The 26,105-nt window shown below is 38.1% G+C and overlaps 5 protein-coding genes across 5 annotated transcripts; 2 read left to right on the top strand and 3 right to left on the bottom strand.

The window, feature by feature from the left end:
• Window positions 1-2,997: 2,997 nt before the first annotated feature.
• On the bottom strand, window positions 2,998-4,787 carry LOC103330280 (GEM-like protein 5). The gene is made up of 3 exons (XM_008232824.2): window positions 3,918-4,787; window positions 3,558-3,832; window positions 2,998-3,441 (listed from the first exon to the last, which is right to left on the bottom strand). The coding sequence occupies exons 1-3, from the start codon at window positions 4,558-4,560 to the stop codon at window positions 3,199-3,201; spliced, it is 1,161 nt and encodes a 386-aa protein (XP_008231046.2). The 5' UTR covers window positions 4,561-4,787; the 3' UTR covers window positions 2,998-3,198.
• A 1,156-nt stretch (window positions 4,788-5,943) lies between these two features.
• Window positions 5,944-7,761, top strand: LOC103330279 (proline-rich family protein). The gene is made up of 3 exons (XM_008232823.3): window positions 5,944-6,102; window positions 6,206-6,467; window positions 7,423-7,761. Exons 1-3 carry the CDS (start codon window positions 6,060-6,062, stop codon window positions 7,475-7,477), a joined length of 360 nt encoding a protein of 119 aa, XP_008231045.1. The 5' UTR covers window positions 5,944-6,059; the 3' UTR covers window positions 7,478-7,761.
• A 344-nt stretch (window positions 7,762-8,105) lies between these two features.
• On the bottom strand, window positions 8,106-11,685 carry LOC103330278 (protein AUXIN SIGNALING F-BOX 2-like). Its single transcript, XM_008232822.2, is given in 4 exon segments — window positions 8,106-8,851; window positions 8,854-9,049; window positions 9,148-9,643; window positions 10,377-11,685. Coding segments are annotated over 4 exon segments (1,716 nt in total). The 5' UTR covers window positions 10,829-11,685; the 3' UTR covers window positions 8,106-8,279.
• A 7,207-nt stretch (window positions 11,686-18,892) lies between these two features.
• Window positions 18,893-19,929, bottom strand: LOC103330277 (nucleolin). Its single transcript, XM_008232821.3, has one exon. The coding sequence runs from the start codon at window positions 19,688-19,690 to the stop codon at window positions 19,115-19,117; it is 576 nt and encodes a 191-aa protein (XP_008231043.1). The 5' UTR covers window positions 19,691-19,929; the 3' UTR covers window positions 18,893-19,114.
• Window positions 19,930-21,438: 1,509 nt separating this feature from the next.
• On the top strand, window positions 21,439-25,596 carry LOC103330276 (long chain base biosynthesis protein 2a-like). Its single transcript, XM_008232820.3, has 12 exons — window positions 21,439-21,957; window positions 22,097-22,162; window positions 22,371-22,459; window positions 22,549-22,694; window positions 22,775-22,899; window positions 22,982-23,075; window positions 23,501-23,664; window positions 23,993-24,154; window positions 24,308-24,434; window positions 24,591-24,757; window positions 24,850-24,957; window positions 25,074-25,596. The coding sequence occupies exons 1-12, from the start codon at window positions 21,832-21,834 to the stop codon at window positions 25,167-25,169; spliced, it is 1,470 nt and encodes a 489-aa protein (XP_008231042.2). The 5' UTR covers window positions 21,439-21,831; the 3' UTR covers window positions 25,170-25,596.
• Window positions 25,597-26,105: the final 509 nt, after the last annotated feature.

The raw sequence follows: 26,105 nt of genomic DNA, 5'->3' as shown, positions 1-26,105 counted from the left end.
TTGAATTCAAATTAAAATATTTCTCTAATAATTAATAATCTTGTAAAGGAACTTAAATAGACAACATGTAGCATAGTATTGGAAGGAAAATTAGATTGTGGCACAGGAAAAAGTTCTTAGTAAAATAGCTCTATCTAATGGCACTTCTCTTCTTTCTACCCCAATTGTGTTTAAACTAGTTTATGCTCACATGTACATTGCACAGAGAGAGTAAGGAACGACAGTTTTGTCAAATTGTGAATTGTATTTGTATAGAATATATTTCTCGTTTCTAACCTAATATTACCGTTGATTAAATATGTTGTGTTCGAGTTGACTCACATACCTTATAAACAAAAAACTTAAAGGCTGAGTTCTTGTGTTGACCTCATGAATTTTCATCGAGTATACCTAACCCCTAGCCAGATAAAAATTAAAAAGAAAAAAGAAGCCAGCTCTGTTGCTGTAAGTTTCTAGTGTATAAATACCTCAACTGCTCACCCATGAGTCCGAGTCCTCACATCACATATCTTTAGTTTGTAGTCTACAAAAGAAGCCATCTAGTTTTTCTCATTCTCTTAATCATCTTTTTAATTCAGTTAGCCAAATTTCATTGACTCTTCCTCATGGATGCTTCCCTGTGGGCATTTCTCCTCAACAGTCCTGAAGGATCTGTTCCTTATCCTTGGGAACGCTGTTTTGATCTTGTGGTACGTATATATACTTTGGCCTCTCCATCTCAAATTTTCTCTCTCGATCTACATTCTATACACACACACACACACACACTCACTCACTCACTCACTCGGATTTTAATTTTTTGTGTTTGCAGACAGGAATGCTGTTATATAAGAACAGACTGAATGGCGCCGTAGTCCTAGATTTGAGGCCTCGAGTGAACCTTGGGGGAGGCTTGTACAACGTAAGCACCGCGTGGCAAGACCTGACGGCCGGCAACCAATACACGGCCGCAAACAACGCTGTGCAGTGGACTCCTTCTCTGTTCCGCAGACATATTAATGAACATGATCAAGACACTCCCATTCTCATTTGTTCCAACTGCTGCACCAACCAACTCATCTATTTCCTGGTGCCCCAACTCATCACTCACTGCCCCTTATGTCGCCGCTTTATGAATTTCTTTGCTTAATTCTGTCCTGGGAATGTAAGATTTCTAATGATGAATAAAAGAGTTGTTGCAATTATCTGATGCCTCTGTTCTTCATGAAAATTATAATTAATTATTTAATGAAATGAAGGTCCCGAGTTATGTGATAGTTTCTTGGAGTCGATATGAATTCAGTGAGAACAAGTTGTAAACCTTAAAAGCACGCCGTTCTAACTTTGTCCGCATATATAAATATGTAAGTGCGTGTTCGTTCCAAGCTCAGCTGTCCTTTAATGAGACCGAGTTTTCCTCTTTTTGCATGGCCAAGGACCTTGCGTGTTTTACTTTTTAGTCAACCTTGCAATTAATAATGTGCAAAATCAATTTTCGCACCAATTCCGTCTTCTTCTCTTCTTCTTCTTCTTCTTCTTCTTTTTTGGGTCTTTTTTAAGATAAATTTCCTTTTATAAATTACCCAAAAATTTACAATTTATTTTTAATTTTACCATAAAATTTTGACTATTTGATTATAAAATAAATAAATAAAAAGAAGAGGATGTGTACGAGTCTCATATATATATATTGGATAATGTCAGGTTTGTTGAAACTGTGCTATTAATGCTAAGCCTCCTGTTCGTGATGCCAATTAAGATTTTTGTTTCCTTTTTTCGTCAAGAGTCTTGATGCAATGGACTGGCAGTGGCTCTGCTTGCTACATATTCAAGTAATAATGTGGCCAATAAAATTTTTCCAAATTGTTATTAGGGCTTTATATATCTAGCTCAGATTTCCCTTATAAGTCAGTTATGAGGTTGTTGAATGCATTAATTGTGTGAACTTGACAGGGAAAAAAAAACTTCTGGCGTTAAGTTTATTACTTGAAAGAAAAAAAAAAGTTTGTTACAATCAACAGAAAAAGAAAAAAGAAAAAAGAGCTTTGAACGATCAGGGTAATCTTTACTACTTCAAATCCCGACCCTAATTGAAAATGAGGAACTAACTTCATTATAGGATTGTCCAGTTTTTTGTTTTTTTGTTTTTTTAATACAATCGATAGTTAAAACTATAAGGAAATGACGATTTCTCACACACACTTTAAATGTGCGATGAGAGTTCAAACTGAGACAACTAGTTTGTCTATCAATGCCATTTTTCACTGGACTAGACTTCATTGACAAGATTGCCTTATGTTAATAAAGCTTAGAAGGGTCATGAGTTTAACCTTGTGTACTGGTTTTTTTTTTTTGGGTTAATAAAAATATATTTCCTGCTAAACAAACATATAGTTTTGTTCTTCCTAATTGGTTTTTATGGATTACAGTCTTCTTAAGTAGTTGTTCTTGTTGACCACATTTTCGGATTTAAAGTAGTATAATACAACATGCACTCGGACTTTTCTCCTAGCCTTTTTTTTTCCTCTTTGGCCATATTTATTCCGATCATCATTATCATTACATACCTGGACTGACTCAATACAATATGGTTAGAAAATTAGAAGAGACAATTCAAAGCATTATGAACACAAGATAGGATTTTGACCATTCTTTCAAGACTAATATCTGAAGCACTATTTCTTCTCATAGATTGGAAATGGCACAACCATGACATTGATGAGGCGATATTACATAGCTAGTTTCCTGCTGGTTTCAATGCGCGGTAGAAACCCAAGCACATACATACAACAAGGAAGAATAAACCAATCTTTTGTTTGTGCTATAAGTAATTGAATTTTACCACCGACTCATGGCTTCATCCATAAATACTGATAGATTCTAATAGGCTGAACTGCTTAGATGTTCCTTACTGGCCTTTTCGGATTTATGTTTTTTCCTTTGTTAGCCTAATAAGAACTAGAATAATTAGCATAGGAAAACAGAGTATGTAACCCAAAAAATAAGAAAAAGAAAACATTATGAAAACAGAGCTGTATGCATCGCATTATAACAAGAAGATTACAATGAATGAATCCCCATATCATATGCTTCGTTTATAAATAACTGGGAAAACTGGAAATGGAAAGAAAGAATATCGGGTGAGAAATTGTAAAAGAAAGGCAAGACAACTCAATTTCAGAAGCAAAGCAGAAAGGAGAAAGAAAACTGGTAGAGTCGCTAGTAGTCAGCCTTGTCAGGCTTTTCGTCTGCAACTGCAATGGCTGGGTTGACGGCAATTCCAGATGCTACGAAAGTTGAGATACTCTGGGTCAGATGCCTGGACGCCTTTTCATAATTAACAAAACCCATGAACCAGAAATCATGGCCGTCTATTGTCACAATCTGGATGTACTTTTCGGTTGAATTTTCCCTCATCACCACCGGATTGATTGTTGCAATATTTCCCAAAGGCACCATAATCTGTTCCAATAATACAATTCATCATTAACCAGATAAATATATATATATATATATATGCATGTAGTATCTTCTGATTAGTTGAAAATTGAAATGAATATGTAGTGGTTGGTGGTTACCTTGTAATAGCTCCAGGTGACCTGACCAGAGGGGGCAGTGAAGGACAAGGGGCGGTCGCTGCAAAAAGCTGTATGAAGATTAGAGAGATAAAGAGTTCCAGCAACTGGTCCAGTGGATGTTGAGAGATAACAGGCAAACGACTTGTTCAGCTTCTCGTTGGGATAAGTCGCAAATGACTGCTTGTACAGAGCCTCAAATCCACCCCCTGTAATTGCTTTCGCTGTCACATTCATCTTCCCCCACGCAGCTCCAGACACCGATGTCCCAGTTTTCACTGTTGGAATGAATGGAATTAATTAAAGTCAACAAAAACCATATGTTTGCAATTGATTAATTTAGAATGAAGAGAAAGTACATACGGTTGTGCCAGATGTTGTTGGCCATGGACTCGGCCCTGTTGCTCCAGGAGTTGAAGACATGAAGCATGGATTCCATGGGGCTGTTGTTCGACTTTTCAATGGGTTTGTATTGAAGGTAGGGATGGTGGAAGCTTTGGGCTTGTTCAGTGCCAGCAGCACCCCACAGAGCTGCCTTTTTGTTGTCTGGATGGCATGTTGGAACAGCAGGGTGCCCCATCACGTGAGTCCCCCATTGCTCTGCTTTCTCTTCTTCATTTGCTGGTGGTGGTGGTGGTATTGATGAAGACGAACTTGATGATGGAATATCTTCTTCATGATGATGAGCTTGTTTGAGATCTTGGGTTTTCTGCGGTGAGGATGGGGATGGGGATGGTGCTGGGTGATCAGAAGGGTTAGGCGTGGGAGGAGTGAAATCGGAGGGTTTTTGGGTTCCCTGCAATGAGGACGATGGCTCAGGTGTTTGATAAAAAGGATTGATTTCTTGAGCTGTGGGATTTGCAATGGAGGGGTATTGGGGTGGTTGGGATTTCAGCGATGAATATGATGGCGGAGGTGTTTGAAGAAAAGGGTTTGTGTCATTTTCTGCGGTGGGAGGAGAAATGGAGGGGTACAGAGGTTGGGATCCTTGGTTGGTGTTGTTCATGTTTTGCTGGAAGGGTAATGGAAAACGTACAATATTGGTCTTTCTTTCTGGTGTGAGTTTATCGGATGTGGTTGAAAATTGCAATGGTTTTTTATGTTTGGCAAACGTTATTTATAACAAAGCAAATGGCAGACAACGGAGCTCTTTCAAGACTTTCTAGAAACACATGAACATTTTAATAGATATAGATATACCTAACCGAGATAGATAGGCTGAGATTTTTATGTATTCATTGTAATATTATATAAAATGTTAGAAAAGGAGTTCGTCACTAGAGGGGCATGTGAAAGCGAAAAGGTTGACTCTCTGCATCCAAATACACGCCTTGGTAATGATCATCCATTCAGATCGTCGTGTTTGCTTAACCGTGTTATTTAAAGTCGCGTTTCCAACAAGTTATCATTTTCTTCTTCAGCTTCTAGATATGGAGAAATTCATGTTTCATATTTCTAATTGTTATATTACATAATCCAACCCTCTCCACTCTACATCTTCATTTTGTACTACTACTACCACTGTGTCGATACTCGGATGAGCATTTTCTAATGTCTAATACTAATGTATACATAATACATGCAAATATAGATTAGGCCAGTTGACGAAAGCAATGTACTTTTCTCATTACCCAAGAATTTAAAACTCCTTTCTGAACATTAGAATAATTTTAAAATACCAACATTGTCTAACCAAAAAATAATCTAATTCACACTACGAAAATATGACAAAACAGAAAGATGAAGAAAGAAAACCCACATTGGTTGAAATGCTGCAAACCATCAATAACTCTAGTTGAGACTGTTGGTTAAAAAAAGGCATTATCAGTTATTTACATTGGAGTCCTTCTATAGTGAGGGTCTTATCTAATGCTCTTAAATGAGGTCCTATCTCTTAATTATTGAATCAAACTAACCAATTTAATTCAACGATTAGGGCCTCATCTAAGGGCCTTATATAAGGCTTTTACTATAGAATTCTTGATTTACATTGAAAAGGAGATTATTTTTATTTTGGTCCTAGATAGTGACACAACTCGATTATGGCCTTTTTTACATTGGGCCTTTTTGTGTACGAAAAGGTTAGTATAGTGTGGCCCAAATAAAGCCCAAAAGTTAATTAGAATGGGTCCGAGTTCTCAGTCTGCCTACGTGACATTTTGTGAATTGTCCATTGGGTCATTGTATCTACCCGTCTTCTATTCTATTCTATTCTATTCTATTTCTATACCGCCATTACCAACTTTGCCCTTCTCATCGTTCGTTGAATCAATAACCCCACAGGGCCCACCGTCCAGCAAACAGCAACGTGTCCGAACATGATTAGAAACAGCCTGGCGATATTAAACACCTTGGGACCCACAGTGAATATATATTCGCATTCTAAATTAATTTATTAATTCATATCTAACTTTTTTGATCCGGCTAAGCAACCAAACCGACCACTGACCAGCAGGCACGGAGCCACGGACGAGAGAGACAGAGAAAGAGAGTTTATTTGAGAAGATGAGTTACCAGAAAGCTTCTCAAGAATCCTACCCTCCACCAGGCATCAACAAACACACTTCCTTTCCACAAAATTTCAGTATTTTCATTTCAATTCTTAGATTACTTCACTAATCGATTTTTTTTTTCCTTTTTCGGTATTGAAGGATACCCGTATCCGTATCCACCGCCGGGGTACCCATCAGGTCCTCCGCCACCGCCGCCGCCGTATGGAGGGTACCCACCACCACCACCTGGGTATCCTCCACCACCTCCACCGCCGCCGCCGCCGTACGAAGGGTACCAAGGGTATTTCAATGAGGGGTACCCTCCGCCTCCGCCTCCACAGCAGCAATACCAGCAGCACTATCACTACGAGCATCAGAATTACCAAGAACAAGATGGTTGTATGTCTTTCTTACGAGGCTGGTATGCTCCCTTCCTTGCTCTCTACTCTCTATTCTCTACCCGCCATTTCAGTCTCTTTATCTTCCCTTGTTCCTTTCTACTTTTTAGCCCTTAATTTGATTAAAAGTTTACCTAATTTATTTCCAAGCTCTTACCTAATTTATTTCCAAGCTCTTACCTTTATTTGGATTAGTGTCCCCGTACATGAAATAAGGTATTTGCTTTTGATAGTTTAGTTAGTAAAGTCTCTATCTAGGATTGAATCCTCAAGCTTTACTATACGTTGTATGTTGCGCTATATATTCACTTAGGCTGGTAATTAATTGGTTTTGGTATCTCTGGAAAGTTGAGTCTTTTTCCCTACCGCTAGATTGTTTTACATTCCCCAATATCAAACTGGTTATGACCCTGTTCTTTTCTGCACTCCAAATCTTGTGCACAGCTGAGATTCTTCTCATAAGACAGGAGTACAACATGTTGCTTTTTCATTTTTCTCCTCATATAATAAACATGGCACGCTTTCGTTTGTAAAGTTTTTCACATTCGAACATGTTGCCTTGGCACCGAAGTTTTTAACCTTCGAACATCAAATCATGGCATACTCCTCATCCAAACGAGCCCTATTTATATAATTTGTAGATTGAACAAAAGTAGATCATGTGTTCTTTTCAATCCATAACTACAGAGGGGTTTTTGTAACTTCTCTTCAGGCGTTTGTATATTGTTCCCTGTATGGCCCTCTTCAAAATGCTATAGGGTCATCTGAAAAGACTTGAAGAATAGCTAATCTATTGAGATTCAGAAATTTCAAGCTTGGCCCCCCGTTTTGGCTTCTCTTTATGTTTTGATTCTGCTTTTGGTTTGTTAAATCTTATACTATCACTCGCAATTATGTTAAAGCTTCAATTTGTTATTCCTTGTAGTGTTTCTTTTGTATGAGAGGGGAACTAATGAATTGTTTCTTTTACATGTACAGTTTGGCTGCGCTATGCTGCTGTTGTTTGTTGGAGGAGTGCTGCTTCTTCTTTTGATGATAATGGAAATGGATTGGATTGTTTCTAATGTTTGCATATGCTTCGATTCTGTGTTGGACGAATACTGCACCTGAGCAACCTCTATAGATTTTGCATGAAAGTGCATTAGTGTCGTTATTTATGCTCGAGGCTTCTAGCCTCGTATATTTTATGCAGTTGTTTTATGTGGTGTTCTTCTATCCTAACTTGTAAATTGAAAGCAGTACAGAGCTGCTTGTGTGGGAACACAAATGCTTACGTTTGAAGTATTTTGATAAATAAAACAAAGTGAACCCCCATAAGCTGGTTGTGTCTTGTAGTTTGGCATGCGACATTGCCTGCAGTTTGACGATTCATTTCATCTCCATGTGATCCACCAAGTTTCAATGCTTCCAGTAGCCTTTTGATTCTTCTATCTTCTACTTCTTCTCAGCTGCCAAAATAACCCATATTCTTCTTTTTTTCCTTTTTGGGTAAACTAGATCATGCTTATTCATTTTTTTCGTTTAGGTAAACTAAATATCGTGCTCATTCTATCTCCTTACAAAACCAACCATGGACTCATTCCCTTTCTGCGCCAGCCACCAGGAGAATCTTGGTAAGGAGACGGAATAAGTTGTATTACACTACTAGCGACAGTTGGAAATACTGGTACAAAATCTATTTATAACAGCATAAGATTATAACAGCCAATCTGTTTAAATTTAAACAACTTATCACTAACTCAAATCGACTAAAATCCACTAACCAGTTTGCCTAACCAAAGTACAAACTACTCAATAAGAAGAGTTTGACAGCCTAAACAGGAAAATAAATACACCTACAGAGTCCACACAAACTCCGGTGTATCGTTTCTTGGCCCTACTAGTGTGCGATAGAGGTACATCTTCTCCACTCGTTGCTCATCATCAAGGCCAAGCTCCATCTGATCGTTTTCATTTATGATCTCCACATTAAGCCCTGGCATCTTCTCTGCGAGTGCCTTGCAGCCTCCAAGAGTAACTTCGCAGGACGACATCCAAAGGGATCGCATTGTTTCATACTTTCCCACGTCCTTTAGAAGTGCCATGTTCCCAAAGGGGCAGTCCCTGATCTCAAGCTTCCGAAGCTTCTTGCACCCATTCAACACATAAAGCATACCTTTATCGCTGTCTCCAGCAAATGCAATAGAAAGCATTTGAAGCTGCTCAGCATACATTCCAATGTAAAGGAAAACCTTGTCAGTCAAGAGGCCGGAGAGTGACAGCCGCCTAATATTTTTGCATGCCTGAACAATTGCCCCAAAACCTTCATCCAGTGGCTGCATGGTGACAGCGTCAGGTCTAGTGGGGTCAAGGATGCACAACCTGAAACGTATAAAATTTGGGCAGTTCTTGGCCACAGTGATGAGGCAGCATTAGTCATCTGCTGGCAAAAGTAAAGCAAAGAGTGAAGCTTGGGGCAACCAGCGGATATGGCAACAAGGCCTTCTTCTGTTACAGCAGCATGTCCAACTCCAAATGGATCAGAAGGAAAAACTCTCAATTCCTGCAATTCTTTACAAGTTGAAGCGATAACTCCTAGTCCTTTGTCTCCAATACAATCTAGTATCTGCATGCATACAGAGACAATTTACCATCATGTTGTAAAGAAACACATAGGAATCATTCTTTTTTCTTGGAAAAATATAAATGATTGAAGGAGCATACCCATAAGCGCTGAAGCTTCCCACAGTGGCGAATTAGCTTTATCAGCTCGCTGCCATGAATCCCTGGAGCATAGCTGAGGTTCAAGGATGTCAAGTTTGAGCATATTGGGTAAATAGCGGGAAGACAACGGGGGGCAACCTCCAAAAACCCTGACAAGCTCTTAATTGATTTACATTTTAGAATAGTAGCCTTCAGTTTGTTGTACGTCTCAGAATCAGGATCTAAGACATAAGACCCGGTTCCCAAATCCACTAGTTGAGGTGCTCGCATGAGTACTTTTTGAAGAGTATCAGGAGGTACCGCACGGTTTAACCTCAGGACTTTGAGGTTAGGAGATCTAGCCACTAGTCTCTCCAGAGCTGCTAAATTAATTTCTCCTTTGAGGCATGCAAAATTCAGGGACACTAGTGAGGTACAGTTTTCAGGAAAGCAGCTAAGCCACTGGCCTCTATGATCATCAATATCATTTTCCTGCAGATCCAGCTCCTTCAGAAACCTATGTAGAAGAAACGTTGGAGGAAGTTAGGCACAGATGAAATTCAGGAAAAACTCGGACCAATCATCTAACATAACTTTATCTTCTCACTTTCTCAAGCCTATCATATTTATTCTTTGTTTGATCATGATTAATATTCTAATCAGCATATGAGCTCCGGAGAAGTTTCCCTCTGTTCGGTTTAATTGTTTTTCATTGGCAACATTAGATCATGGAGAGAATTTCAAGATAAACAAACAAGATAAGAAAGATCAATGACATGAACACGTATTCTGGTGAAAATGGAAAACCAAGTTGTTCTATCAACCATTTATAGTATGAACTACACAAAGATGTACAAAGCAATGATTTTGAAATCATTGACAGCTGACAGAGTAGATGCAAGATACTCAAACGGCAAAAGAATACAAAATTGGATGGCCCAGATCGGTAAAAACCACAAACAAGTCAATCACAGAATCAATGGCAATTGAACTGAACTTTTAGAGGAAAAAAAAAGTCGCAACATCAAATAAAAACCAAACCATATCAATTATCTAACCCAAAAAAAAATATCCATGTACATAACAAAAAGTCAAATAAAACCGCCAACAGGTCCAACAGTTAGAAAGGAAAAAAAAGTAACTCTATTGGGCATGTAAAACAAGTAAGAAGACCAAAAACAAATTAGGATCAAGAAAATATATTCGGAAAACACATTCTTCAGTTGTGAAAATAATATAAATGACGTTACCTGCAATTGGCAGCTATAGCAGCAAGGCCATCGGTGGTAAAGCCTTCGCAGCTAACAAGAACCAAAGACTTGAAATTGAGGAAGGACCTGGAAAGAAGCTCAAGGCTTTCATCAGAGACCACCATCCTCTTGAGTCTGAGCTCCTCCAAGCCGACCCGGCTGTCAACGAAAGCTTCAACCCAAGGCTGCAGAAAGCCACCCCAGTCATGAGGGACCAAATTGAAGTCGGCGAAGTGAGGCTTTCCCTTCAAAGTTAGGGACTTGAGCCCTGGAAACCTCTCGATCACTCTCTCTGGGCTGATCGCATAGCAATTCCCTATGAACACTCTCTCCCTACTAAACCTCTCTATTCTGTACCACGATTTGCACACCAGCGACACTGCGTTTCGGTCCTTGTGCGACGTCACCGAGTCGAATATGTGCTCTATTACCTCGTCTGGAAAGTAATTCATCCTTCTTTCTTTACCATTCAATCCACAACTTTCCCGGGAAAAAATGCCAAAGGTTCCAAGGAAAATCGAACAAAAAAGAAATCAACTTTCCGAGAAAATTTTGGAAAAAAACAAAAAAAAAGAGCTAGCCTCGCATATGCATATACATAATATATTATATATGCGTCTCTCTCAATCTCAGTGTATGCAAGATCTATGCCAGAGATTTCAATCTAAGAAAACTCTGATGCACAAATACAAGACCTTTGGAAGGGAATCTGAGGAACCTACACGAATGAGACCAGAAGAGCAGATCTAATTAGATACAAAGCTATCTAGCTAGCTAGTTATAGCTAACACTCGTCGAGGAAAACGATATCTGTTTATTTCACTTGAGCTTAGATCTGCAGTGAAAGATGGGGGAAATAAAACGACAGTGAAATTTCCTAGAGAAAAAATAAAGAAGAGGAGAGAAGAAAGGAAAGGAAAATCTTTTTTGTTTTGATTCTAATGAGTGATCATCTTGAAATCAAAAAGTGATGATTACAAGGCTGGAAAACAAACAGAGGAAATATCATTCATAGATCTCTGAGAATCTCTGTATTTCCTGAAATAGAAATTATTAACTAAACAGAAGGCTTATGATTCTAAAATGAGAGAGAGAGAGAGAGAGAGAGAGAGACTGAGACTGAGAGCACCCACAGCACAGACAGACCCTCTCTTCTTCTTCTTCTGTGTGTTTCTCTGTTTGTAAAAACACAGACATGGGTAGGCTCTCAACCTCAAAGGCTCAACTTCAACCTCTGCCTTTTTAACTCTGATGAGGAGAGGAGGAGGAGAGCACAGAAGAAGTCAGAAAGAAGAAGAGAGGCAACAGCGCTTCTTCACTCAAATCAAAACCAAACCAAACCAAACCAACCATTGCTTGCTTAATTGGGCTTAAAGCCTAACCCTGGTTACTTGGTATCCAACGGTCCTACACGACTGAATGGAAAAAAAACGAAGCGAATCTAGACCGTCCAATGAGTGATCAGGCATGTGTCCTTATCACTGCTTCCCAAGAGGCCCTCTCTCTGCCAAAGTCTTTACTAAAGAGATCAGTGATGGACTGTCAAGGAAAGGAAATGATATTCCATCCTCTGATATGTAAAATTACCAAAATGCCAAGTCATAGATAAGATTGTTGCTCCTTCCCTTCTCCTTCATGTCCCAACCCTTGCGATTGTGCTGAACTCGCTCCCTCTCGGGCCATGTGAGGCTTTGCCCCACGCGTGTGCCATAGCCACAGCGAGTATTGAATTTCTATAGTCTCGCAGATAGCATGAAGTTTCTTCTGGAATCATAACTTTATCTTTATGCGTCAGAAATTTTTGGTTTTCAATTCTCTCTCTCTCTCTCTCTCTCTGTGACTCTCTGGTTTGGTATTTTGTATTTTCAAAATTTATGATTTTATGTATTTATTTATCTCGTGTGTGTGTGTGTAAACAGTAGAGAGTAGGGTGTGTTTGAGTGTATGACTGAGTGAGGGTGTGGATAAAATAAATAAGTGAATAATGATGATGGATGGGTTTGTGCTTGTGTTTGTGTTTGTTTTCACTTGTTACTTTGGTTTTGAATGATTAAGAAATTCAGTAGTAGTAGGAGTAATAGAAAAGAAAAGAGAAAAAAAAGAAGGGTGGAAAAATGATAATCTAAGGAGACAGGGTGAGTGAGGGTAGGGTGCTTTAAATGCGTCGAAATATGGATAAATTTTGGGGGATACGCCACAGAAATCATAAAAGATGTTGGCCCCCATTTGCAATTGTGCATTTGGCATTTATATTTTTGCAATCATGATCTGATTCAGTGTGTTATGGTGCACCGTACTTGTTTTTAACAGACCCACGTAATTGGTTGCATCACTTGCTTCTTGCTGCTTGTGACCGTACACGTGACACAGTACCGTCGTTGGTACCAATGCCATCGCCAATCAGGGGCCTCTGTGACCCCAAAAAATTAAAATTAAATCACTTCAGCTTGATTGATAACAACTGGGTTCATGGTAAAATTTTGAATCTTAAGAGTATCCGGTTGTTCAATAGTTCAATAAATTTAATTATTTTGGTATTAATTGAATTGAATTATAGTTTTATTTGCAAATGTACAGTTTAATAGCTTCATATCAATAGTTATATTTTATTATAATTTTTATATATACTCAAATTAAATAAAATGAATAAATTTAATAACAATAAAAATTGTACCATTAAAATATTATCAAAGAGATCTTTAAAAAGAGACCAATTTTGAATATATTTTTTTCTATTGCATTGAACTATTGAACAATCTTTGCGAAAAGGCATAATGCATTAATTGTTGTATTTTTTTTTCTATTTTTAATTAGCACGTAGATTCTATAGTTAGCCTATTGCAATTACAATAAATGGTTCATCACATAGCACCTTCTATTGCAATTAACTAAATCACACCATTGCAAGTCAGATATGTTTCTGATATTGTCATCCAATTATATTCTTATCACCTATGTTCGGTTTTGTTGCTGCATTTGTTAGGTAAATCCTTTCCTTTGTGATTTACAAAGATAAAGACTCCCTTGCCAGACCTAGTGCTTTTTGTCCATGTTGGTGAAAAAACCCCAATAATTAGCCAAAGTTGTTTTTATTGGTTCAAGGCGCAAATGCTCTTTTTTTTAGTCAATATGCATCATGTCTTATGCTTGTTCTTGAAATGAAATGCAGTCGGCTGTTGTGACTCCAATTAAAGAAATGCATTCTCACCTTCCAATTACACGAACAATGGAAGTTTTACCATCTTCCAAACATGTCATGCTTGACGACGACAAATTTTAAAATAATAATTTATTTTTCTTTGACTTGATACTCTAATTTCATATAAGGCATTTTATAACTCAAATAGTTAAGAACATTTACTTGCGTACTCAAAATCTTATGTTTGATTCGTTTATAACACAAATGAAAAATAAGAAGGGTTTAATGCTCAAGAGTGTAGCCATCATTTTGTTTGATGAGTTTGACAAAATGGCATGAGATGAGGTTGTTTATATTTTGTACGCTATAGTACATACAATAGGACCTCATAGGACTCATAGCTAGGTTTATTTATACGGTGATAAATATTGTGGTAGTGCATGATTGTGGTGGTGGTGGTGGCTGATGAACGTTGAGTGGCATACATGTACTTAAGAAATATGAGAAATCTCCACTCCACTGTCAACAGTAGAGGTCAAATATTCATGCAATGCAATTGTCAAATGATGATGTGCTGTTTTAGTGGTTGTTTTCAAAATTTTATCTACTTGCGTTGAATTCTTTCTTTTTATTTTCTTTTATTTTCAAGTGAGCTTCAATTACGAAGCTAGGCAAGGCAGCCATAGGCAAGAAAGGAGCTTCGATATGGCCATGTGAGGGTGAGGGTGGGGTGGGGGGTGGGCGTGGGGGGGGTACCCTTTTATCCTTTCCCCGAGCAAGTAATTGCCCGCCACGTACGCCTATTGTATTGGTCGTTGTCGTAGTGTGTGGACCACACAAACAAACCCATATGATATGAGCATCGTAACAAAGCCATGCTGATTTCAGAGTCATGCATGACCTGTACATTACTAATTAGGTTTTAGTTTGATGAGTTTGATATATAAATTGGCAGACAGAGGCAAAATGTTTGAATCTCCTTGTAGTGTATCACTCACTGTATGTAATAACCCCAAGTAATAATTTTGATAAGAAGATTTAAAAAAAAATCAGTGTGATTGGTTTTGTTGAGGTGATATGATATGATATGAAGCGAAGGAAAACAAAGAAAGAAACAGAAAAAGAATATTCGATTAATGTTTTTCTAGCAATACCAAATATACATATATGGACAAGCCGAGTGAGTGAGTGAGTGAGTGAGTGAGGCAGGCAGGCTAGAGGACTTGGCCGCCTTACATGACTTTTAATATTACCTAAACTAAATAAAGCGAATTGCTTGTTTTTGTCTTTTTCTTTTTCTTTTTCTCTCTCTCTCTCTCTCTCTCTCTCTCTCTCTCTCTGTGTAGTAGAAAACCAGAAAGCATTGTTTCTTTTCTTTCTAGGCATTAGCCTGGTACTATTAGTACTAGTACTGGTGGTGGTGATGAACAAGTAAAACTGATGATACGTAATACGGCGTGACGTTTAATTCCAGTCATCCAATGAGAGGATCGTAATTTGCATTCAAAAGCGAGGGAGTGGTTAGGCCAAAAGGGTGATAATTAAATATAATTGTAGCCCCACTCTCATATAATTACAAGGACTAGGAGAAGAATATAATTGAAGGTGAAAGCCACCAAAAATTATATATATATTTTTTAACGCAGGTCATCATCGTTTCCATCTTCCTATGCTCCTTCAATCATTAACTAGAATTGCAGCCATGTGAATGTGATCTTCATCAACCTTACTAAACTAGCTATTAGCTAAGACTTGGCCTAACATTAATTATATCTTCTTTTTCTTTTTTTCTCCTAATTCAAACTTTGAAATGACACCCCCAGATAATGAACAGATTACAAACTTGATTATTTCTATAAGATAGGTGGACCCAAATGCATGCGTTGTACGTATTTTCATGGTTTCTCAATTGTATTTTGTATAACATTTCGGTACGTACCCAAGAAAATAAAAAATAATGGGAGGTAGAGGGAGGACGAGGTTAGCTAGATTCTAATATAAGAACAAGGCATGCGATATGATAACGCATGGAAATGGGAATGGAATTGGAACCGTGGTCCAGGTCCTCCTGCGTTTTTTGTTCAAACTTGAAAGCGAGATGAGGGCAAACCAAGCCAAGCATAGCATAGCATATATATGTGAATATAAGATGATCATGTCGTTCATGAATAATATTTTGTCTCTAAAATTAAAACCTGGTCCCCAACAACAAGTGAGTGTCCCCCCCTCACCCTCGTGCCTCGCTCGCTAGTAAGTGAATCCAAAATACAACAGGACAATGGGTCGTGGTCTCCAAAACCAAAAGCCATATAACAACAAGACAAGACAAGGAGAGGGTGAAGATGAAAGAAGAGGAAAATGTGGGAGAGAGAGAGAGAGAGAAAGAGAGACCAAGTGAGAGAAGGAAGCTGGAGGAAAAGGACCACATATGATAACATAACTGTTAGGCTGACGTCACCTAACCTTATTTGACGACAAAGGAAGAATAGCAAAACCTAGCTAGCTAGGGGGGGTAATGTTTGCAAATGCAGTGCGATGCAATCTATCTATGGAGTTCATGGTGTCGTGTCATGAGTTACAAAAGCAGATGGATGGTATTTGTGTAGATTATTCTTGGATCCCTACATTAGTATAGGCGATGCATATGCCCTTGTTTTTTTTTTAAAAACCACCATAATTTAACGTAACCAATTGAAGCTTATATTTAGTTGCGAATGCGATGCATGTGATCTTGGCGTTGAGGCTGGCTTTTAGCTTTTATAAAAGCATAAAAGCATAAAAGCAAAGCAACTGTGCTGTGCTGTGCAGTACGACTACTACTAGCAGTAGAAGAAGTACGTACATACATACATGGGCTGAGGTTTTCAGGGAGCGTTATAATTTTTGTGGCATCGGGTGCCGACTGCTGCCAGCGAGCATCATTAGATCAGACTTTTGCTTTTTGCCTTTTTCAGTTCTCCTCCGTCCACAACAAGAGCGAAGAAACGATGTCAACTTATGGGCCAAAACCAAAATCCAAGTGCTGTATCTGTAGTTGTAGTGTATGCATGCTTGAACTTCTCCTCCCCTCCCTTCCCAACATGAACATACCAAAGAAAGGCTTATAATAAAGCAAGATGCCAAACTTTATTGAATCATCCTAATTTAAATGGAAGTGGAACTAAAAGTGTGTCCAAATTGGGGATTGGATTGAATTATTCGGACAATGAATAAGAGTGCAGTGCAGGCCCAACTGATTATGGACCATGGGCCTGTTATCTCTATAGACCCAAGTCTACTTCCTTTTTTCTCTTTTCAGAAAGAATGGACTGCACTTGGCTTCTTTTAATAGTAGAGGACCAAAATTAAATTTTAAAAGAAAAAAAGGAAACTCCACATGCATAGGTCGAAGATGAAGCAGCAGCAGCATAGACCGTATACTTGCACATCAGAACTTCACAAATATGGTGCATACCAGTAAAATCTTAGACAATTTCTCCAGTTACCCATGTAAAGTCACCCAACACAAGGGGAGAAGAAATACAGAAACATTATACGACCAACTTGTCATAAGATTGAAAATGACTCTGACTAACATAGGAATGCCAAACTTGCATTACAGGTAAGAGCATCCACAATGGGCTCCCTAAACCACCTCCTTATATAAAATTTAGGGAGGAAGTAAGAAAACCCACATCCAACTATGCTCCCTATCTAGCTCCGAAAATAGGGAGACCTCTAGGAGCTCTTAAATCTGATGAGAGAGAATGAACTCCTAATGGCCTTCTATAACTTAATGCTACCCTATTTAATGAATATTTAAAAACCTTTAATCAATATTGTCTATTTTTATATTATTTTTTCATAGAGACGGACCATTTATGTTGAATTAAAATATAATTCTAGCATTTATGACTCCCTTAACTGGCGAGTATGATTGAAGTTGAAATTTGATAGAGAGCTCCTAAAATAACTTTTGTGTGTTTTTAGCTAAATTTTAACTACAAAATAGAGAGCATGATTGTAGATGCTCTTGTAACAACCCGTCTCCAGATGGCACCACTTATATGGGACAATGCTCATAAAGTCTAATTACAATACGTAACAAACAATGGAACCATAATCCTTGACCTCCAGTATGACAGAATAGAAATGGTTCAACCTAGCAAAGCAATCACCAGGCTTGCAGATAGGACTAAAATTACCTTATGCAAAGACTAGGTCTAGGCTATAGCCAATGCATAATATTTCGAGTCTTTTAGATCCGGACAGGCCAGATAGTCAACACAATTCGTAATCTACAGACATGAGAAAGACAGAGATTTGGCCTCACTAAAATTGAAATATGAGAGTAGATTTAAATAAAAATATGGTACAGGTTGGGATCAGATTAAAATCATCCCTCTGTGCTCCGTTGGACCATTCCAAGTAATGGTATTTTCATGCAATGGAAAGGAGCAGGACAACCTGTGACAAATTATTCACTTGAATGGAGATAGTTTCAGAATTACGATGCAATTTGGCCTTGTACCACATCACATGAATAGAAGGTTAACGGACCATCTTGATATCCAACCATATCATAGAATTCCTAGTCACTCACCTAGAAATCTGAGTTCAAACTTTCATCTCACAAATGCTAATAATAGAATATGCAAGAGCAAAAAGGACACACTATCATTCCATGCAGGTAAGAAACATCACAGTTTTCAACATCTTAATGCCATCATACCTCTCCAAGGAAACTCAAAGCACACCAACACAGTTACTCAATCAAATTAGGGTTAACAAAGCCATTATGAAGTGATTTTAATAAGAATGTGGAAGTAACCTGCGTCTAAGCATCATACCTAGTAACCTTGGGTCACAACTGTTGGTTTGGCAGAAGCAAGTGTTGTTTTTCAAAAGGTCATGCAAAAATGCCTTTTAATAAATCACTTTTTCCCCCAACTACTATGGGTTGCTGACTCTTCTTCTTCCTTCCTTGGGGCTACCTCACTAGTTTAAGCTAAGGCGAACTCTTAAGCAAGACAGTCCTGGTTTGAACCTGACTAGGGCTGTGGTAATTGGAATAATTACCATCAGGACATCCCGCAGGGACTTAAGGAGATGCCAGTAAAACTTCAGAAAGGGAGACAGATTTATGCTTAGTCTAGTCACTGGAAGGGATTCCCTTTCTCTACGTAAGCTCTCAAATTGTTGTCTACCTATTCCCAGCAACAAATCCCACTGAGTTTTGATCAAGTATCACCCACTTTCAGTCTCGTGGTTTTAAAATTTACAAGCCAAAGTTTTGCATGTCCATGGTCCACTCTGTAGTTAAACTGATATTCCTACCTTACAAGCCATCTACTCTGCGATGATCATTAAAACGATAAAAAACTACATATTCACACACTTTGAAATCGAACAAAAATAAACTGAAGGGAAGAAAACACCTACAGAATGATAGGATCCAATAAGGAAGGAAGATACTTAGATTGAGTTACATCAAGTATTCACAGCCTTAGCCGCATTGTGTTCTCAAATAGCAACTAATTAGCATAACCTCATCAAAGCACTAATACTATCTCCGAAACATAATGTCAAGCTTTGCTAATTTTGGTTTTACTGACCTTCCTCAACTCAGAGCATCGCTGTCATCACTATCATCTTCTTCGTCGTTTCCAATATCATTAGCCATGTAAACCCCAGGCTGAACCTGCCGTCTCCGAGTCCTCGAAGGAAGAATGTTATCCAAATCGACCTCCGCAAGAGGATCATCCGATAAATCACTATCGCCATCTTCGAATTCGCTACCACCATCGCTTGAATCGTCGTCACTGTCATCGTCATCTTCTTCTATCAGTTTCCCTTTGCCCTTGTCATCTCTCATAATCCCCTTTCCCTTGCGATCCACCTCAGCCTTCCCATTAGACTTTTCACCGTCTTCATCTTCGTCGTCGTCTTCTACGAAATCTTCTTCGTCTTCAGGGTCTGCATTGGCTTCAAATTTATCGTTTTTCTCTTCGGCCACAGAGGAATTCTGGTCGAAATTTTCTGGGTCTTGAGTTTTTCCTTCAGCAAGCGACGAACTAATATCAGAAACTTCAAGCTTATGGGTTTTCTTAGGGTAGTCGGCCTGGTCCTCGCAGCTGAGATCGGGTTTACGCTTCACGGGAAATGTGGGTTCGCCTAGGTTCTTAGTTTCGGCCATGAGTGAACTGCAAAAGGACACTGCTTTAGTGTGAGGGTAACAGAGAAACAGAAAGACAGAGAGAAATCGGAGCCCTTGGGATGCTGGGTTAGGGTTTCCGAGTTTTGTAATAGTTGGGAGGATCTTAATTCGTATGAGAGTAGATTTGCCGTCGGCGGCACCACGGTATTGAACTCGGTTTCAATTACTCCTACCCCTTCTTAGGCTCTCCTTCTTAGGTCTTTACTTATTGTTATTTTCTAATTTCTTATAAGGAGTTAGGGCTTTATGTTAGTGGCAAATTCCCAATTCACAGTGTTTTTTTTTTTTTTTTTTTCCACTTTTATAGTTTCTAGAATATTAGAATTGGATTTTCACATGCAAATTCAACATCTGATCCAATAATTTATATTTTGAAATTTAGAGATCCAACTCAATCCGGTTCATTTGGTTGAGTTAAGATTGGATCTTAAACACCCGTACTAAACATGCGTGGAGGAGTTATGTGTGTTTGTCCTTGTATTTTGACTTATTTTTCATTTTAGTCACTACTACAATTTTAATTTTATCCATTTTAGTATTGTAATCTAGATTGGCTTGGATTCAAACTTGTAAACTCTGTCTAGTTAATTAATGTATTTTGAAGTGACAATATGCAACTACTATATATGAGACCACTTTTGTCTCTTTAAAACATCTACAAATAAACTCCGAATGTATCATTTTGTTCGTTCTTTTAACAAATTTATAGTTGTAGAACTTGATTGCTTCATAAACAACATTATATAACTAAAATTACCAAAATGAAAAATGAGTAAGTACATAAATGAGATCTGTAATTTTGGGCAGCTTGTGTTTTTTCACTACTACTAACATGCATTCAATTGTACTTTACTCGTTGTTCTATGAGAAAACCCTAAACAACAGTCCTTAGTCGCCACCTCCTAACTCCATCCCCTTTATTCTCCTATCATCCCCTTTCCTCTCGTTCTCTTCATTTTCCCTTTAGATTTTTTTGTGTTTTTGTTTTGTGATGTAAAAGCAATCGTCATCACTGCAATATAGTTATTGTCTTTTGACTCACTTATGCAATGATTTGGCTCTAGTTGTCAACCTTCGATATAGATTTGGAGCTATGATGCAAGGATGATGTCAAATTGAATCGGGTTCGAGTTTAGCTAGTGCGACACTATGAGTTTAGCCGGTATGACGCTATAGCTCTCTTAGGATTGCTCGAGAGGATGCGAAGCGTTGATCTTGTTTCTTAGTTTGTTTCATTTTAATAATTATCATGAACTCTTTTGGAGTTTGATGTGGTTTGTTTTTTGTTTATGATATTTTATTTCCTTTTGACTTTTGGCTTTTGATACGGATTTTTCGCTTTTGTCGTTGCCCAACAAATCTTTACTATAGGCTTAAGTACATGTGGTTATGGTAGCTGATTTAGGAATTTTAATCATTTTTTAGGTTGTGCATATTCTCTTTAGATTAATTCAACTTATTGTTACATTTAGTTACTAGAGAAGTTGTATTCATATTCGGCACTTTAGTTGTTTTGTATTTTTTTTGTTTATTTTATCACTAAAATACTATTGCTCTTTTATAAAAAAAAAAATGTATTTCCCAAAAATGGTCGCAAATTTTTATTTTTATTTTGGGTTGAAGTCGCAATAAAAATTTAAATTTATGTGAAACGTGTCAAAAGGAGAGTAAAACATAAGAAAAATTGACATAAGACTTCCCCCCTAAAAGTAATATTTGTTTGTTTTTTCGCTAGGAAAATGGTGGTTCGCGGTTTCTAAAGTGACCTGGAAAGTGAAATATTCATAAAATTTGATATGGCTCGGAAATTTTGGCCAGCGCGAGCCCGGTCACTGAATTGAATCCGAAAAGTGGGGGCACCAAAAACAGATTGGGCTAGAACACGACCCTCCAATCCAATCGCATCGCCTCTCATCCTCTCCATCTGAGTCCTGACCTGACCAATCAAACGGGTTAACCCGACTCCAAGTATCGGATCGACGGCATATCTTGGATCTGCAGGCCCTGAGAACTCCTGCTGAAAGATCCACAACTCCCAAATTCTCGATCCAGTTCTCGTTGCTAAGCTTCAAACAGTTAAACGCGTGGTTTTTGGATCATATAATTATTACAACGCCGAAATGATTGCGATCCCTTATTTAACCGCGTTAACCACGTACTTCAGCTATGGCTTGCTTTTCGTCTTCGGCCAAGTCAGAGATGTCTTCCGCAAATTCATCGACTGGTGGAGTTCTAGCAATTTGCAGGTTCCCATATTCTTCTACACGGCCCTATAATTTTCTTTCCTTTTTTTCTTTCTCATATTATAATTTTTCATAGAAAGAAAACAGCTGTTTGGGTGGGTGTACAGAATACATGTTAATGATTGTTTTGTTGCAAAGCCAGGGTTATGCTCCAATCTGTTTAGGACTTGAAGATTTTTATATTCGTCGGCTGTATCTTCGTATTCAGGTATTTGTGTTATTGATTTTGATTGTCTTGTATCTCTTCTCTTCTCTTGAGGCTGGAGCTATATAAAATTATGTCGTGCATGAAATGAAATTGATCTTATTATTGGATCGGTGGCACTGCAATTACTTTTAAACATGAATTCCTTCGAGTTCGAGTCCCATAAACATAATTGATAATTCTGGTTGATTTTTAAAGTTTTGACTGCCAGGACTGTTTCAATAGACCTATAGCAAGTGCTCCTGATGCTTGGTTTGATGTGGTCGAACGTTTCTCCAATGACTACAACAAGACACTCAAGTAAAGAATTTGGCAATTTTGATAAATATTGCACGCCTTTGTTAAGTTTTCTTAATTTATATTCTCATCATCTGCTGGGGCTGATGCAGACTAACCACAAAAACCAGTAGATGCCTTAACTTGGGATCTTACAATTACCTTGGCTTTGCTGCATCCGATGAATACTGCACGCCTCGTGCTATCCAGACATTGAAAAAATATTCTCCCAGTACCTGTAGTAGCCGTGTTGACGGCGGTTGGTATATGGCTCTGCAAGATAGTTTTGTTTAAATTATTTTTCTCCTGGACTTTACCATGATACGCTTCTTTCATCAGGCACCACAGTTTTGCATAATGAACTGGAGAAGCGTGTGGCAAGTTTTGTTGGGAAACCTGCTGCTATAGTTTTTGGAATGGGCTATGTCACAAACTCTGCTATCCTTCCAGTCTTGATGGGGAAGGTTTGTATGTTTTGTTAATGAAATTACGTTTAAACTTTGTCTTTAATTTCCTTTTCCAAATTTATGCCATTTGAATTTACAGGGACGCTTGATTGTTAGTGATTCCTTGAACCACAACTCCATTGTCAATGGTGCACGAGGATCTGGAGCTAGTATTTGCGTTTTCCAACACAATAGTAAGCCCACTAGTTATTATCTTGTATAGCATTGATGGTGAGATTTGGATTTGGGCATCAAATTCCACATTTCAGATTTTTAAATGATGGCGTTTATTCTTTTACTAAGAAAAAACAGTGGGGAAAATATTGGTTTTATGTTCAATTGCAAACTGCAAAGACCAGGGGCTAGATTGGAATGCCGCTGGCAATTGACAGTTAGGTTTTTGGTTATTTTTCCTTTTTGTAGTCCATGTTTATGGAGGTATTTGACTACTCAATAGAAAGGACTGTTTATCGTACTCAACTTTCCAATATGTTGGCTTCCTTCTCTTAGATATTGAAGATAGCATGAATGGAGTTTTACTCATTAAAATTAAAAGAAAATGGTAAAATTCAGGCTGGATGTCGTTCACTTATATTTGTACTTTTTGCTTTACTTACAGCTCCTTCTCATTTGGAGGAAGTTTTGAGAGAACAAATCGCAGAGGGGCAACCTAGGACCCGCAGACCCTGGAAGAAGATAATTGTCATTGTGGAGGGAATATACAGCATGGAAGGGGAGCTGTGCAAACTTCCTGAGATTATAGCCATCTGCAAGAAATATAAGGTTGCACCTTCTTGGTAGCTTTCACACTTCAATATATGCCTTTGGTCTCCGAGTACTGTGCTGTCTGTTTTTATTTTCCACAGGAAGGATATAATTCTTATGGTTTTATCTAAAACTTAGAGCCTCAAATGTATTATTGATCATTTTTGTCATAAGAACAGAGAATAAAATCAACATATCTTTTTTCGAAGGATACCCCCTCCTTTTAATCAACTGTATTACTTATCTCATTTAGTGGGAAATACCTCTGCTAAATTACTATCTAAGAATTTTTAATAATTTATGTAATAAATCTTTTTATTCTTTGCCACTTCCTCTTTTATCTTAGGCATATACATATTTGGATGAGGCCCACAGCATTGGAGCAGTAGGGAAAACAGGTAGAGGTGTTTGTGAGCTCTTAGGAGTAGATACAGCTGATGTAGATATCATGATGGGAACATTTACCAAATCATTTGGATCATGTGGGGGATATATAGCAGGATCCGAGGTTTGTTTTTTGCTCTGTCCTTAATATTTTCAATTGGTTGAACAATGCGTGGTGTAATCTAGGCAGACTTTGGTGTATTTACAAAGTTATCTTAAATAAATTATGAGCTCTTTATTGAATTTAATGTGGTCTACTGATGGTGTTATTATCCAGGAGCTTATCCAATACTTGAAGTACACTTGCCCTGCTCATCTTTATGCAACTTCAATATCACCACCTGCTGCAGAACAAATAATATCTGCTATAAAGGTCATTCTTGGAGAGGATGGTTCCAATAGAGGTGTTGATAGATACTTCTCTCTCTCTCTCTCTCTCTCACCCCTTAATTCTCTTTAGTTTCCTTGGGAATGTGTTTTAATATTGTACTCAGCAAATTTAGGGTTTAATGTTTCTTCTATATATGACCATCATTGAATGAGTTTTTGTTTCCTTGTAGGTGCCCAAAAACTTGCACGAATACGTGAGAATAGCAACTTTTTCAGGTCAGAACTACAGAAAATGGGATTTGAGGTTTTGGGGGATAACGACTCTCCAGTAATGCCAATTATGCTTTACAACCCAGCCAAAATTCCTGCCTTCTCACGGGAGTGCCTCAAGCAGAATGTGAGTCCATCCTGCCCAGTTGTAACTTGTACTCCATGATTATAGTTTTCTGTTGGTTCCAAGGAAATTTAAATGATTATTGTTACATACAGGTAGCTGTTGTGACAGTAGCATTTCCAGCAACCCCACTGCTATTGGCAAGGGCACGTATATGCATATCTGCTTCTCATACAAGGGAAGACCTGCTCAAAGCGTTGGAGGTAAGTTGTTGTATAACTTGGGGTGCATGCAACTTCCTGATGCTATAGTTGCAAATATTCCGTTTTAATGTGAGAGAACTTGGGCCCTGACATTTTGTTGGGTTTGATTCTTTCAGGTATTTGGCAAGGTTGGGGATCTGGTGGGTATAAAATACTTCCCGGCAGAACCAAAGAAGCTGCAGGAAGAAGAAAGGTTGCTCAAGTTGGAGTGATTAAGAATTAATTAAAAAAGTGGAGGAGGCTGGACTCTTGAGTGTAGGATAAATGATGGCGTAGTATGTCTGTCTGTCTGTAGTTTGTGATTTAAACTTGCGGTGGTGGTATACTAGTATCATTATCATATCATCTGCCCTAAGCTAAGCTGTAATATGTCGTGTTCTCTAGTCTATACCAAGTAACTTCCAAGGTCTGTTCTGTACCCTTGCTTGTTTCCATGTAATACCCCGTTTTTGTTCATACATGTCTCGGGTGGCTGGGGAGGGACGGTATTTCACTCATCTTTTTTCTTTTCGTAATAGTTTTTTTTAAATTTTTATTTAGTTGAGTTTCTCTTCTCTCTTTGTATGTATGAGTTGTACCAATGCAGCTTGTTTTTTAAAATACTTATTATTTTATTAGAATTGGACTTTTCGTCAGAAAGTTATAATGGTATTGAGCAATTTGTTTTTGAGGTAGGTGTGTAAATGTGTCACCCCTCCGAGTCGATGGATATTTATTGAATGAACTCCTACAATTCCAAGGTGGAAATTCCCTAAGATCACGGACAAGTGAATATCTACATAAATTTGAATCCCCCGCCCCCCGAAAACAAAGAAAAGACACAAGAAGAATTTAACGTCAATGAAATTATTTTTGGCGAATATTAGCAAATTGCACGTTATTCACCAGTCTAATAATTAGTGTCGACTTCCTGAAAAAAAAAAGTCTGAACTCTGAACTGAAGTCTTCGTTTAGGTTAGGAATTCAGAGAGCGGAGTCCGCAAGTAGACTAGAGAGAGAGATTGCTAATTGCTTCATTTATTCAACGACAAATACGAGCACCTTTGCATGCCGTCCAGGTGGCAGCGGAAGCTTACTTGCAAAGGTACACAGTAATAACGGGCAAAAAGAAAAGAGGGTGCTTTTTATTATTATTTGAGAATCTCTAT

This window comes from Prunus mume, linkage group LG4, assembly GCF_029339155.1.
Source record: "Prunus mume cultivar Tortuosa linkage group LG4, ASM2933915v1, whole genome shotgun sequence".
Taxonomy (NCBI): Eukaryota; Viridiplantae; Streptophyta; class Magnoliopsida; order Rosales; family Rosaceae; genus Prunus; species Prunus mume.
The sequence above is the reverse complement of the archived record's forward strand: the minus strand, read 5'-3'. Positions and strand labels throughout refer to the sequence as shown.

What these genes read in the sequence shown, in the direction of transcription:
- LOC103330279 (XM_008232823.3), top strand. Translation starts at nt 6,060, where the DNA reads ATGAGTTACCAGAAAGCTTCTCAAGAATCCTACCCTCCACCAG. An exon ending in AGAATCCTACCCTCCACCAG is followed by an intron (nt 6,103 to 6,205) that starts GCATCAACAAAC and finishes TCGGTATTGAAG; the next exon opens with GATACCCGTATCCGTATCCA. An exon ending in ATGTCTTTCTTACGAGGCTG is followed by an intron (nt 6,468 to 7,422) that starts GTATGCTCCCTT and finishes TTACATGTACAG; the next exon opens with TTTGGCTGCGCTATGCTGCT.
- LOC103330276 (XM_008232820.3), top strand. Translation starts at nt 21,832, where the DNA reads ATGATTGCGATCCCTTATTTAACCGCGTTAACCACGTACTTCAGCTAT. An exon ending in GGAGTTCTAGCAATTTGCAG is followed by an intron (nt 21,958 to 22,096) that starts GTTCCCATATTC and finishes TTGCAAAGCCAG; the next exon opens with GGTTATGCTCCAATCTGTTT. An exon ending in TAGTAGCCGTGTTGACGGCG is followed by an intron (nt 22,695 to 22,774) that starts GTTGGTATATGG and finishes TTCTTTCATCAG; the next exon opens with GCACCACAGTTTTGCATAAT.
- LOC103330277 (XM_008232821.3), bottom strand. Translation starts at nt 19,690, where the DNA reads ATGGCCGAAACTAAGAACCTAGGCGAACCCACATTTCCCGTGAAGCGT.
- LOC103330280 (XM_008232824.2), bottom strand. Translation starts at nt 4,560, where the DNA reads ATGAACAACACCAACCAAGGATCCCAACCTCTGTACCCCTCCATTTCT. An exon ending in CAACAACATCTGGCACAACC is followed by an intron (nt 3,833 to 3,917) that starts GTATGTACTTTC and finishes TCATTCCAACAG; the next exon opens with TGAAAACTGGGACATCGGTG. An exon ending in TCACCTGGAGCTATTACAAG is followed by an intron (nt 3,442 to 3,557) that starts GTAACCACCAAC and finishes TTATTGGAACAG; the next exon opens with ATTATGGTGCCTTTGGGAAA.